This window comes from Kogia breviceps, chromosome 12, assembly GCF_026419965.1.
Source record: "Kogia breviceps isolate mKogBre1 chromosome 12, mKogBre1 haplotype 1, whole genome shotgun sequence".
Taxonomy (NCBI): domain Eukaryota; kingdom Metazoa; phylum Chordata; class Mammalia; order Artiodactyla; family Physeteridae; genus Kogia; species Kogia breviceps.
This window is the reverse complement of record NC_081321.1, coordinates 95,935,157-95,949,044: the sequence shown is the minus strand read 5'-3', so window position 1 is coordinate 95,949,044 and position 13,888 is coordinate 95,935,157. Positions and strand designations below refer to the sequence as shown.

The 13,888-nt window shown below is 54.5% G+C and overlaps 1 protein-coding gene across 3 annotated transcripts; it reads left to right on the top strand.

Annotated features, from left to right (window-relative positions):
• Positions 1-92: 92 nt before the first annotated feature.
• TOB2 (transducer of ERBB2, 2) lies at positions 93-12,866 on the top strand. Of its 3 annotated transcripts, XM_067010288.1 has the most exons (4): positions 93-2,937; positions 6,150-6,244; positions 7,168-8,601; positions 8,944-12,866. In XM_067010288.1, the coding sequence occupies exon 4, from the start codon at positions 9,040-9,042 to the stop codon at positions 10,075-10,077; it is 1,038 nt and encodes a 345-aa protein (XP_066866389.1). In that variant the 5' UTR covers positions 93-2,937; positions 6,150-6,244; positions 7,168-8,601; positions 8,944-9,039; the 3' UTR covers positions 10,078-12,866. The 3 variants fall into 3 exon arrangements, with proteins under 3 accessions (XP_066866389.1, XP_058937077.1, XP_058937078.1); XM_059081094.2 differs by lacking the exon at positions 7,168-8,601; XM_059081095.2 differs by lacking the exons at positions 6,150-6,244; positions 7,168-8,601.
• The last annotated feature ends 1,022 nt before the right edge of the window (positions 12,867-13,888 follow it).

The following is a 13,888-nucleotide window of genomic DNA, read 5'->3' as shown; positions in this document are numbered from 1 at the left end:
GGATGCAATTTGGCCAGAACGGTGACCTTTAAATTAAGGATAGTACCTATTTGAGACAGGCTTTACATACAGTATCATATTTAATCCCCGCACGATCTCCATTTTAAGGATGAGAAAACAGGTTTGATGATGTAAAGAGATTTGTTGCCATTAAATCAAGATAAAACAGTTGGTGGCGGAACTGGGATTCCAACCCACCTATTTCCACAGCTGCCGCTAATAAATGACTACAAATACCAGCATCCCTTGCAATGCCCCAATGCGCAAACGCACTCTCCCAGGGCCAGGCTTCTTGGCTCTCGGCCCCCACTCCCCCGTCCTAGAGGTTGGATCGAACATCCAATCAGATGCTGCCGCTCCCTCTTCCCCACCAATGGGAAGGCTGTTGCTAACGTACCGGTTATATTTTTAGCTCTCCAGTACTCTGGCACCCTGAGTCGGCTAGGTCTCGCTGCCCGGTTAGAACTCGCGACGCGAGGGGAGGGGAGAGGAGAGGAGGGGAGGAGAAGGGAAGGGGAGGGGAACGAGGTGAAGGAGGAAAAAGAAGGGGAGGGGCGGAGTGGGGCTAGGCGGAGGGGGGCGTGTGTGTGACGCTTTGGCACTCGCTGACGCACAAGCAAGTAGTCCCTTGAGGTGCCCCAGGGGCTGAAGCGCTCAGTGTGGGGGATGGGAGCTCTCGGGCTCAGGCTCCGTTCCCTTTTCTGTCCCCTTGGAGTTTGCCCTCCAGTCCGGCGTTTCTCTACAGCAGTCAAAGAAAGCGCATTTAAACCCGCACGCTACCGTTGCTCTCTGCCCTTGCCAAAAAAAGTGATCAAGGCAAAAAAAACCACTGCAAACCGTTCGTAGCTGGAAACTTTCGCATCTCGCCATCCCACGTGGGTTTGGCGGCTGTTGGGCTGGAACCGTCTGGAATGAAAATAAAGGCCGGGGGTGGGGAGAGTTGGGGAATGGGCGGTTGAAGAAGGGATGGTAAGACTTCAGGCGCAAGCTCCCAGCGGCCCCGGGCTTTACCACCTGGCAGTCCAGTCCGCCTGTGACCTCACTGGGCACAGGCCTCCCTACCCCCAACTCCGTGCCCCGCACAGTCACAAAGTAGCCGAGTGGCCCGCGTGGCCATAGCCCGGGCCGGGGGCGCCGAGCGCGCGAGGGTGCTGGTTTCGGCGAACCTGGGTCAGCCGCCCGAGGGACCGTCGGGTGCGCAAGCGCGGCGCCTCTGGCACAGGCAGGCGCTACCCCCGCCGGTGGGGGCTGTTACTATTAGAAATGTGGCTCTTGGGCTTCCCTGGTGGCGCAGTGGTTGAGAGTCCGCCTGCCGATGCAGGGGACACGGGTTCATGCCCCGGTCCGGGAAGATCCCACATGCCGCGGAGCGGCTGGGCCCGTGAGCCATGGCCGCTGAGCCTGCGCGTCTGGAGCCTGTGCTCCGCAACGGGAGCGGCCACAACAGTGAGAGGCCCGCGTACCGCAAAAAAAAAAAAAAAAAAAAAAAAAAAAAAAAACTGTGGCTCTGGTGCCCCTTAGGGGTGGGTCGCCAACCTAGGAGAAACTAAGGGTGTGTCCGCAGAGGGGCTGAGCCCCGCCCGGAGCGGGCAGGGGACGGGCTCGCGCGCCTGAGCGGAACCGGCGCTGGCCCTGTCCGCGCCGCGAGATTAACGGGCGCCAGAGGTGGCAAGCGCAAGGTTAATGTGTCGCTCAGCTCCTTTTCGTGGCCGTTCCGCCTCTCCTCGCTCCCTCTTCCTCCCGCTCTGCCCGGGCCCAGGTTTCCCCCTCGCCCTTCCCTCGACGTCACGCGTTCCCCGACGAGGCACCAGGAGCTCGGAAGATTCGGGCTAAGCCGCGTTGATAAAAGGTCCGAAACCTTTACAGAGTTTGAGTCGTACCCTTAGCTCCCCCACGCGCGAAGAGACCGTATCTGGGGCGGTGCGAGCGCCACGGGGAAGGTCGGACGGTCAGAGTTCCAGAGCTGGAGCGACTCGCCGAGGTGGGCGGTTCGGACGAGCATACGAACCGTCGGCGCCGGGGCAGGTGCAGGGCCGAAGACACAGCGGGGAAACTCCCTTCCCCGCGACATCCATTCAGCCAACACACCTAAAGTGAGCAACTGAGTCCCAGGCCAGGCCCCTGCCCTCCCGAGCTCGCTGTCTACCCGGGGAAACACCTAACACGATGAGCACGATTTGAGTGGTTTGGGACATGAAAATGCGAAACAGCGTCGTGATGGGGAGGGAAGGCGGACCGCGCGCGTTACACAGGCCAGCCAGAAGCAGCAGACGTTTGAGCCGGGATCTGAGTGAAGAGACAAACAGGCCGGCCGAACGAGGGTGGGACGAGGGCGGTGGCCAGGCACCCTCGGCTTCCACTCAGAGCCGCGCGCCGCGAACCCTGAGGGGTTAAGCAGTCCTCCGGCTGGGAAGTAGTTCCGGCCGGCGCTCAGCCCCGCCCCTGCAGGGCGGAGGGACTCATCACGCAGGGGTGGGGAAGCCGGATCCGTGCGCAGGGTTGCTAAGGGTGAAACTTTTCATTGACTTTGCTCACTTCGGGCCGGGGCGCGGGAAGGTGCAGTCGGTCGGCGGAGAGAAGCGAGTGGCTCGGGCGACGCGGGGCCAGAAGGGCAAGACCGTCCGCCGGCCACAGCCGGGACCGTCTTCCGCTCCGCGACACGAGCCACCCTCCGGTCCTCCATCCCCGCGCTGTCGCCGCCGGCCGGCTTGCCCGCCCTCTGTCCCCCGCCGCTGAGCCCGACCTCCAAAAAGCTGAAAGAATTATTATTGAGAGTCATAGCCCATATCCCCCTCACTCGCTCCCCCATCCTCAACGAAGAAAAGGACACATCGGCTCCCGGGAAGGGAGAGCGACCTCCACCCCGCGCCCAGGACCACCCTGGAGGAAGAAGCCGCCCCGCGGCCGGCACACCGCCCCGCCGCCGCGGAGACCCGAGTGAGTGAGCGGGGGGCGGGGGGCCTCCCCGAGACCCAACAGGCCCGACGCCTTCCCCCACCCCCGCCCCACTCCCGCTCTCCGCTTTGGTGGACGCTCCACGTTGCTGTCGCCCCCCCCTTTCACCTGGCCAACATTTTCCTTTCCCCTTCCACCTCCCCACTGGACCCCACCTTTCCCCTGTGCTCTTCTTTCCCTCACGTTTGCTCTCATCCTGGGGTATCCCAGAGCCCCTTTCTTTCCCTGTTCCAAGTGTGGCCACCTCCTGGGTGCGGTGCATTTCCTCCCTTTTCTCTCCGTTCTTCATATCCTAGAGAGTCGCTAGATTTTCCTTGTTCCCGGCGAAAACATAACTCCCACCACCATTAAATAAAATCAGAAGAAGGAAGGGGATCCAGGCCTTGTTTTTCTGCTTTTCCCGTGTGCGGGGAAGGAGGGTGGTAGTAATTAATAGGGTTTATTTTTGGCCCTGTGGAGCCTGAGGGATGGAGGGTGGACCATCCCCCTTTTGGACCGGTCAGTGGTGACTGTCCTCTGGCCGCCGAGCCAGAATTTACCATTTGGCTTGAGCTCTTTATCCTCGTTAGTGTTTTAAGGGAAAACTGGGCGGAAAAAGTATCCTTACAGCAGTATCAGTGAGTGGATTCTGGTTGACCCTGGTGAGGTGCCTGGGAGGAAGAGCCTTACTCCTAAGCTCCTGTCCAGAGGATGGACTGTGCCCTTGACCAGAAAGGGTGGGGGAGGAGGAGGGAACAGAGAGAGGAGGGGCACCTGGCAGCCCTTTCCCACACCCTAGAGGAACCAGAACCCCACACGGTAGGCGTCAACTCATGGGCTAGCCGAGGGGGGTCCCGGGTGTCTGCTCAGTATCTAACCTTTTTTTTTCTTCTTCCTACCCACCCTACCCTGGGAGTGGGTCCCTCATCTTTGATTTAGCAGCAGAAAAGCACCCCTATTGCTTTCTTGGGTGCCTGCCCCATCCCCCTCTTAAGCGGAGGGGGAGAGAAGCTTGTGTGGGAGGCAGGATTAGGAAGGTTTAACACCGTGCAGGGGAGCTTTGTCGAGGATCTGGTAAGTCTGGTCAATAGAGCAAGCCTTGCAGTGAGAGGAGACTCACAAACAATTAGAAAATGTTGTCAGATGTAGTTTTTCCTTCCCTGCCCGGGAACTCTTTCCCATTACCTGGCCGGGTCTGGTTACTCGGACTTGGATTAGAAGAGGGGTGAGGCTTGGGCCCTGCTGGCGTCGGGCCTTCTGATTGTCGGCCTGGCGCCTCCCCGCAGCTTAAAACTGGGAATTTCTTTGGCCGAGAGGACGGGAGAACTGGGTTTATTCCTGCCGTTCCATTCCTGGTGTGAGGTGCTACAGCGGAGCCCGCTGGGCGTTAAGTGAAAAGGCTCTTTTCTCTTTGAATCCACCGTCCCTACAGCAACTCCAAAGGGAAACCACCCAGCCCAAGGAATACAGATTAAGTGGCATGGGTTTGGGGAGGGGGAGGGATGTGACTCCTATCTATCCCAGCCTACCGCCTTCACCCAGAAAAAACTCATTAGTTTCGTTAATTCAGCGGTCTTGCGAGGCAGTGACGAGAGAGGAAGAAAGAAAAGTTCAGTTTTTCGGGAAGCCGAGACATGGATATGGTGGGCGACACAATACGGGGAGTAGGCCTTATGGGTAGAATTTATATAAAATGTATTAGGCGGTGGGCGGGGGAGGGGGGAGCGCCAGTCAGCCACAGCGCGCATGTGCATCGGAAACTTTTCCTAGGTTCTCCCACCCTCCGCCAGCTCCCCTTACCGGGCATGCGTAGTTCCCCGGCTGAGTCTTCGCAAAGTACGCAGGGAACTGTAGTGTGCAGAGAAAGTAGGTCGTTTGCTCCAACCTGAGCATGAGGTTTCTGAAGACTACAATTCCCAGAGTGCACCTTTGCCTCCGGCCTCCGTGTATGTTGGGGTTCAGTCAAGTCTTCCTGGCTTCAGAGGAACCTGGAGAGCCCTAGGAAGGGCTTTTTTTTTTTTTTTTTTTTTTTTGGCCGCCCAGCGGGGTTTTGTGGGATCTTAGTTCCCGACTGGAGATGGAACCCAGGCTGTCGGCAGTCAGAGCATGGAGTCCTAACCACTGGACCGCCAGGGAATTCCCAAAAGTGCCCTCTTAGTCGGAGGGAGTCTTATAGTCAGACTTGGGCTTGCACAGTCCATGTTTCGGGGAGATGGTGTGGGACACTTGGGCGGGGTGGTGCAGTCAGTTGGCACAAGTCCTGGTAGGCTTTTAACCACACCCAGCCGTCTGCCTCGGGGACCAGTGTGGTGGGGCCACGCCCTGTCCCACCAGAGCCGGGCTCCCACTGTCCAGCGCCTGGTCTGTGACACCTGCTGGCCTTGTCAAAATTGAGGACCCCGAGTCCTCTTTCCTCACTCATTTGAATCTGGTAGTGCTTGATTGTCCTGTGATTTGGATGTTAAGGCTTGAGGTGCCTGAATATTTTACAGGTGCTCAGGCTTTGGGGGCCCAGTGGGTTCCCTCACTATCCTTCCTTTTCCCCTTTAAAACAACTTTTTCTTCCTAAAAACCATTCTTCGAGTTTTTGTCAGAAGTTCTCTGGCATCTCCTTTTACCACATCGTTGACTTGCAGCCTCCTCCCAGCTTCTTTCTTCCCTCTTTTTTGACATTCTCTTGAGCCACTTGCTCCTTTAAAACTCAACACAGGGATCTGAATCCAGGATGAACTTTGTTGCTGGAAGTAAAGCAAATGGAGGATAAGATTCTAAATAAAAGGGAACAGAATTTTACTCTCATATTTGCAACTTTTTAATATATTGACAAAAGGTAGATTTTGCTGTTGTTAAGCACTTAGCCTTTTTTTTTTCTTTTTGCCACATTTCTGGCCTTTTGTGCCTGTGTCAGGGTTGGAGAAAGTCTTTTGAGTCCTCTCCTGCAGCTTAACTTGAATCTACTTGTTCCTTTTATTGAAGGGTGGTTATTTTTAAGCTATCCAATTTTATCACATTGTATGAATATTTAATATATGAGCTCTAGAATTTGTCCAATAGCCTTAAAAAAATGAACAAACTAATGAGTGGTCACTCCTATCTTTAGTTAAAGACAGCACCAATGCTTTAATCCTCTGTTCCGTAAGCTTCTTGAAGTCAAAATTAGAGCCTGAGCTGCTAGAGCAGAAAATCTCATTCTGGTTGTCCGGCGTTTTTGTAAGGTTCCACCCCACAGCCATCTGGCCTGGCCTGTTCTCCAGTTGAAGAAGCGAAGGTGGCATTATCTACTTCTGATTTGTGTAGCAGCATCACTGAGGTATAAATTGGTGTGCCGCTTTTTTTTTAAAATAAATTTATTATTTATTTATTTATTTTTGGCTGCGTTGGGTCTTCGTTGCTGCGAGCGGGCTTTCTCTAGTTGCGGCGAGCGGGGCTACTCTTCGTTGCAATGTGTGGGCTTCTCATTATGGTGGCTTCTCTCGTTGTGGAGCACGGGCTCTAGGCTCACAGGCTTCAGTAGTTGTGGCACACGGGCTCACTATTTGAGGCTCATGGGCTCTAGAGCGCAGGCTCAGTAGTTGTGGCGCACGGGCTTAGTTGCTCTGCAGCATGTGGGATCTCCCGGACCAGGGCTCGAACCCGTATCCCATGCATTGGCAGGTGGATTCTCAACCACTGCGCCACCAGGGAAGCCCCTGGCGTGCAGCTTTAGTTGCTAATGCTGCAGAAAATGGTTAGCTAGGCAAGGCTGATGACAGTGATTCTATTGTATTTTGGGGAGGGAGGCTTATTTCCCAATGACTTTGGCCTGCATTTAAAATGCTCCCATTTTGAGGCTGAACTGTTCAGGCGAGGTGATTTAGAAGGCAATTACGCAGCAGAGTTTGAGAAGGCATAGCAGGGTGCAGGAGCCCTTTGGACCGTGTGGCATGCCAAGAGGCCATGTGGTGCCTTGGGAGAAGGGTCATATGTCATGTTCAAGTTTTACTTTTCAAAAATACTTTGAAGACACTGTCTTTAACTCCAGGCCCATTCTTGGGAACCAGTGCCAACTTCCTTTACGACTTTTTAGTCTCCTGTGTGTTGGACACTTCTAGTGGGCCACTGTGGCCGTTACAGACCTTCGTTCTTGAGGGGAGACGCATGGTCCTGGTGGCTATCTTTGCACCTGGTGATGAATCCAATCCTCATAAACAGAAAGCTCCTTATCTTTATCATTCTTCTTCTCTTTAAACCTAGAAGGACCCTGGAATTGATCTTTGGCGACCAGGAATAGACATCTGAAGACACGTGGAGATAGTCTGTATTGGAGGCTGGGATAGATGGGGAGAAAAGAGTCATCTGAATCCTGAGCCTCCCTGTGGAGGGCTCAGGAGAGGCCATGCTCGTGGCACTTATTTTGATGCCCCACGTGACCCTTTGTCTACTCAGATCTGAAGTGAGAGTGGGGCTAAACATGGCCAGTGTCATCAGATACTCCACATTAAGCCAGTGTGTTTTCTCTGGTACTCACCCCGGAGAGCTTTGTCTGAGGATTCCATCCTTAAAACGCCCTGGGGAGCCATGGTCCCAGGCCTTAGAATTACAGTGTAGCGAGTTGGGTCAGGTGTTCAGAAAGCTCAAGATCCTCAAGCCTAGAATTAGCACCTGGATACTGTGTGCTGGACCCAGAAGGGATTTTAATCAAAATCCAGCTCCAGGGACAAAAGATGCCCTTGACGGATCGTGGATCAGTCTCGCCTCTGTGCTGAGCTCAGCAGCACATTCTTACCCAGAGGTCTGCTTAGGAACATGTTCTGGCTCTGTCGGCCCTCAAAAATGGCCCTTTTCAGTTCAGTTCTCCCATGGCATGAGCCTGGATCTGCCCTTTTAGAGAAAGTGAGGCAATTAGGATCACTGGCTCTCAGGACCTCACAGATCATCTTCCTGAGAAATGAGGCTGGCCCAGACCTCAGGAATAAACCTTTTTGACCTCTGTGGATCTAGCTGTGAGAGAATCCCAAAATAACAAGCTGAGTGTTTATGTTGGGCTGCCTCCTCTCTAGGGATCTCCAGACACGTGATAAATCTGGTCTGGTGCCAAGGACAGGTGGTCAGACAGTCCCTGGGAGACTGAGTGATGATGGGTCCCCAGCTGGAGGCTGTAGGGTGATGGAAAATTTCTTCTCTCTGCCCGCCTCATCACCTACACTCTAGCCAGAAACTATAGAGATTTCCCTCAGGCCACACCAGTACTGCTCTTAAGGCTTTGTTGACCTACAGGGCCCACTTCCCTCTCCTTTCCTCTGCTTCCCTAGGGCATCCCCTAGTCAGTAGATTCCTTGTTGGTCCATGCCTCTCATTGTGATAGGTCTTGACTTCTTCCTGGGGATCATGCCCCAGTCTCCATTCTTGGAGGCTGTCTGGATGGAGATGCTCGCCTTGGTTACAGTGTTCTGCAAAAGAATCAGCTCTGCAAACCCAGAGTGAGCCAGAGCACACGCACACCCAGGGAGCTCAGGACAACAAATTGGATGTGATCGGAGTCCTGGCCTCCCGTGAAAAGTTGGCAGTGCTGCTTCCTATTCAGTGACCTGTATCCCTTTCCATTTAAGGGGTTGAAACTAAAGATTTTAAACTCCTGTCTTGGCCTGTGACAGTTTGGGAGTGGGACTTCACCAAGATATTGCAGAGGCAAGTTAGCAAGAGCTTTCCCTTCTCCATCTGATTTAGGAGCTCAGTTTTTTTGGTGTCGCTCATAAAGTGACCTGAATTCTCAAAATAGTGGAAACCACACTACCCCTATTTCTTTAGAAGTACTTAAAAATATTTATCAAGTGCCGACTAAAATATCACGTTACTGATGAAGCTAAGGCTCAGAAAAAAGTGACTTGCCCACAGTCACACGTATAAACCTGTCACTGGTGGGGCAGAAATGGGACCGAGGCTATGTGATCCAAAGTTGGTGCTTTTCTGTCTGATCCCCGCTGGCTTCCTGCATATCTACTCATGAAGCCTTTCTTTCTCGTTTTTCAGCGTTGTCTGGAGCCCAAGGCTACCCACCTTACATTTCCTACCACTGTCCTTGGCTTGTGCACGTGCCTGTGCTGATTCTCTGCCTAAGAAAGGACGATGCAGCTGGAGATCAAGGTGGCCCTGAACTTCATCATCTCCTACCTGTACAACAAGCTGCCCCGGCGCCGGGCAGACCTGTTTGGTGAGGAGCTAGAGCGACTCTTGAAAAAGAAATACGAAGGCCACTGGTACCCTGACAAGCCACTGAAGGGCTCTGGCTTCCGCTGTGTCCACATCGGGGAGATAGTGGACCCCGTGGTGGAGCTGGCCGCCAAGCGGAGTGGGCTGGCGGTGGAGGATGTGCGGGCCAACGTGCCCGAGGAGCTGAGCGTCTGGATCGACCCTTTCGAGGTGTCCTACCAGATTGGTGAGAAGGGGGCTGTGAAAGTGCTCTACCTGGATGACAGCGAGGGCTGCGTTGCCCCAGAGCTGGACAAGGAGATCAAGAGCAGCTTCAATCCTGACGCGCAGGTGTTCGTGCCCATCGGCAGCCAGGACAGCTCTCTCTCCAACTCCCCGTCACCGTCCTTCGGCCAGTCGCCCAGCCCCACCTTCATGCCCCGCTCCGCTCAGCCCATCACTTTTACCACCGCCTCCTTCGCAGCCACCAAGTTTGGCTCCACCAAGATGAAGAAGGGGGGCGGGGCAGCGGGTGGGGGTGGGGGGCCCGGGAGCGGGGCAAGCGGCCAGCAGATCCCCCAGCAGCAGCCCCGCATGGCCCGCTCTCCTACCAACAGCCTGCTGAAGCAGAAGAGCCTCTCTCTGTCTCTGCATTCACTGAACTTCATCGCCACCAACCCAGCCCCTCAGTCCCAGCTCTCACCCAATGCCAAGGAATTCGTGTACAACGGCGGTGGCTCTCCCAGCCTCTTCTGTGATGGGGCCGATGGCCAGGGCAGTGGCACCCCGGCCCCCTTCGGGGGCGGTGGGGCTGGCACCTGCAACAGCAGCAGCTTCGACATGGCCCAGGTATTTGGAGGTGGCGCCAACAGCCTCTTCCTGGAGAAGGCGCCCTTCGTGGAAGGCCTCAGCTACAACCTGAACACCATGCAGTATCCCAGCCAGCCGTTTCAGCCCGTCGTGCTGGCCAATTGACCGCCCACCTGCCTGTGGGGCCAGGAGCACCTGAGACTGCAGAAAAGAGAAAGGAAAGGAAAGGCCACAAAAAAGAGGAAAAGAGAAATACACAAAAAGATTTCCAATCTTCTCACTCTAACTTCTAGAAACAAGATCCAGCCTAGGCATGGAGGGGGAGGGGCTCCTGAAGCGCCGAATCCTGTTTAGCTCAGCCCCCCTGCTGTTCTCCCGCCTGCCCCTGATTTAGTTGGTTGGTTTGGGTTTTATATTTTTTTCTTTTTTTCTTTTTTACATGTAGTTTTCTATATAACATCTTTAATTAGTGGCTTCCTGTGCTAAGAATGGTCCAGATGTGAATTGCTGCTCCCTCCCTCCCTCCCTCCCTCCCTCCCTCGCACGCGTGGCTTAGGGTTGGTGTGTCCCAACTCACAGGGAAGGAAGAACCGCGGCTGGGGCCTGGCCCTCCTCAGAATAGGGAGAGACTGCCCCGTGTCACTGCCTTCATCACCCAGCTGTCCTCTCACTCAAAGCCATCCAACCTCAGCAGGCCTTCTCGGGCCCTGCCCCCCAGATAGGTCTGACTCCAGCCCCTGCTTTGTCTCAGGCCTGGGCCCTAGGGAGCTGCCAGCTGGCCACATGCCACCCTCCCCCTAGAGCTGAAGTCTGTGACTCCAAGGAGGTTAGCACTCTGTCTGGTGTCCCTTTCATCTCTGTCTTGTGGCCCCATGCCACCATTCCCACCTGGCCCAGACCATCACCGAGGCCCTGGAGACCCAGCCATTGGCACATGTGGCCTCTCTCATGTAGCCCCTTCTTTCCTGGGCCTGAGTTCGTGGGTAGGGAGGTGGGGTGAGTGCAGGTGTGCGTGTGCATGCGTGCGTGCGTGCGTGATTTGCTCTCCTGTTTTAAAGGATCCCGAGCCATGTGAAACTTCCCCTCTGGATGTGATTCCGGGTTGCAGCAAGTGTTTATTTATGTGTGAGGGTGGGGAATGCACTGGGGGTGGGTTGTCAGTCCTTCTGTGGGTGCTTCACGTGGTGGCGCCAGACTGTGGCTGAGCCTGACGCTCCCAGAGGAGAGTACTGCACAAGGAACTGGTTTCCAGACTGCGGAGGGATCTGCACTTTTGTTTGTTTTCGACCAAAAAAAAAAAAATGTTAGCAGTGAGGGGCTGAGGGTATAGGCAGCCTCTGATACCTAAGAGAAGTCCCTGGACTCGGCCCTCCTATTGTGTGACCTTGGCTCCCCTGAGCGCCCCGGCCGGTGGGAGTTTGGGGTCCGTGCCTGGAGCGGGCAGTCCAAAGCCTTGAATTGAGACTTTGGTCTTTTGGCTGTAGATGTTGCTTTAATACATTTCTTCCCCTGCCTGCGCTTGAGAACCTCTTGGTACCTCTTGCCATCCCCTCACTGCCCGACCCAGGCCCACTGGGCCCGAGGCTGATCTCGAGCAGGCTGGGCTGCACAGGCGCTTGGCCACGGCAGGGGGCGTGTCTGGATTCTTGAAGAGCCCTCCCCACCTCTGCTGGAGAGAAGTTACCTTGACCCAACCCTCGTGGGCCAGTTTCCACGCCATGACGCTTTGGCAAGTGGGCACGTAGCGTCAGGGCCCCCATCACCAGGAAGTACCAAAGCCTTTGGCACCCCACCCTCTCCTCCCCAGCGATCCCAGGTGGGCAACTGCTGTGGCAGCGGGTCCGGCCCAGACGGACACTGCCAGCCTCCTCTCCCTGCAGTGGGCACCAGCTCTACCTCCCCGCGCGGGGCAACGCCCTGGCTCCTCAGCCCGGCACCATCTGTCCCCCCTAGACTTCTCAGGGGCCGGCCCCGTCTGGGCCACCCTCTCCCGAGCCCTCAGCTCCCGCACAGGTGACAGGCCCGGGCTGCTCTCTGGGAAAGGTTGGATGCTGCCTTATGCCCCCTTCCAGCCCCTCTTCCCCCACTCACGCACACAGGCACGCACCACGGCCTGGGCGGCTTGTTCCTCACCACATACAGGGAGGGGGAGCCCAGCCCCTTAGTGTCTTTTGAAATACGAAGGAAGATGTGTGGTCAGGAGCATGACTGCTGTGCTGGGCTCTTGGGCCCGCTTCAGTCTGTCTGTCTCAAATCTAGGCATTTTTGCTTCCATTTTATTTTATTTTTTAAGAAAACAAAACAAAAAACTTCACTAATTTACCTGGTTTCGTAGGAAAACTTTTTTTTTTTATTTTTTACATTTTTTGGTGTCCGTTTGTATTGAATAATTTGCTACATTTGTAAAATGTAAGAGGTATATATAATATATGTATATTTCTAACGTAAAAGTAATTTTTTTCTTTTCAAGATTTTTTCTTAAGAGGAGAGAAAGATATTTTTTCAGGAAAAACAAACTTTAAAATAAAAAAAGAGGAGAATAAAACCTATTTCTCCCCTTTCCCCATCCTCTCTCTGTCTACCCCTCTTTCCCAGGAACAAGTCAAAAGGTGGATCGTCTTGTAAAGAAAGTAAACTTTTAGTCCAGAATGGTGTCTTTTTCTCAATGCAGTGAGCTGTAGATTCTCTAGTTGGACCCCTGGGGATGGGAAGGGGGGCACTGAGGCAACATGGAGAGGAGCTCCGGGGAGCAGGGTAATGAATTTGTTTTCTTTAGTGAAGGAGGAATACAATCAAGCGTTTTGTATTCAGAATGTTGTGCAATATTTTGGAATGGAACATTGGTGTGTTTAGAGATTTAGTTTAAAAACAAAACAAAAAGATTGATCAAATCTGTACAGTTTATATTGTTCCAGATTTTTTTAAGTTTGTATTAAAAGCATGATATATAATAACCTTCTGCTTGCTCCCTGCTTTTTTTGTTCCTGCGGCCCCTTTTGGGACAGGGAGAGTTGGAGTGGCCCAGCCCCTGTTAACTTCACGAAACGATTGGTCATCCTCACCCGAGCCCTGGGTGGGCACGGTGTCACAGGCCCCCCTGACCGCCTCTCCCCTCGGCACAGGACACCAGGGTGCCCACTCCCACAGGGCCCGTTCCACACTGGAAGCAGGTTCCATGAGGTTGGGAACTGCCCCTCGCCCTCTGCAGACAGGTGGTGACAACAGGACACGCCTCTTCATGGAATCGCAGCCGAGGGAGGGCTCAGCCTCCAGGCTGCTCTCCATCTAGTATTTATTTGGCCAGCAGAGACCACTAGACCCTTGGGAGTGGGCAAGGATGAGAAGAGCCTACCTGGGTCAGGTTCCGTCCAAAAACTTGGTGCTTAGATTCTCGACCCTTCTCTTGGCTGGGCAATTCTGGAGCTGTTTCAGGCCTGCCTGAGCCCCGGGGCGAGGGAGGAAATCAGCGTCTCCTCCCTCTTCCTTGGTACCTGGTGCCCACTCCGCAGCAGTGATGTACATCAGCCTCGCAAGGCCCACGGGTTGAAGATGCCAGCTAGGTATTTGTTGAATCTTACTCTACCCTCACGACAACCTGGTGATGACAGGTATTATCTCCATGGTACGACTGAGAAATGGGCTCCAAGTTAGAGTGCCTGCAAAATTCATAAAACTAGTAAGTGGGGAAGCTGAGATTTTGCCCCATGTGTAACCTTTTCATGTGTAAACCTATGGTAACTGCTATGGAAGAGTGCCACTGGGGGTGGGAGAGGTGACAGGCCTGGGGGACGACACCTCCATCCAGGCTGGGGCAGGGGGCAAGCACCTCTTCCGGGGCATCAAAAGCACCGGCGTTTCCTCAGGCCCCTCACCCCCCAAACAGGCCAACACCGATCCCTCCCCACCCAAGTGTGTGAACTGGGCCTAGAAGCTCTCAGGCCAGACATCCCACATCTGCACAAGGTCCCAGGAGCCC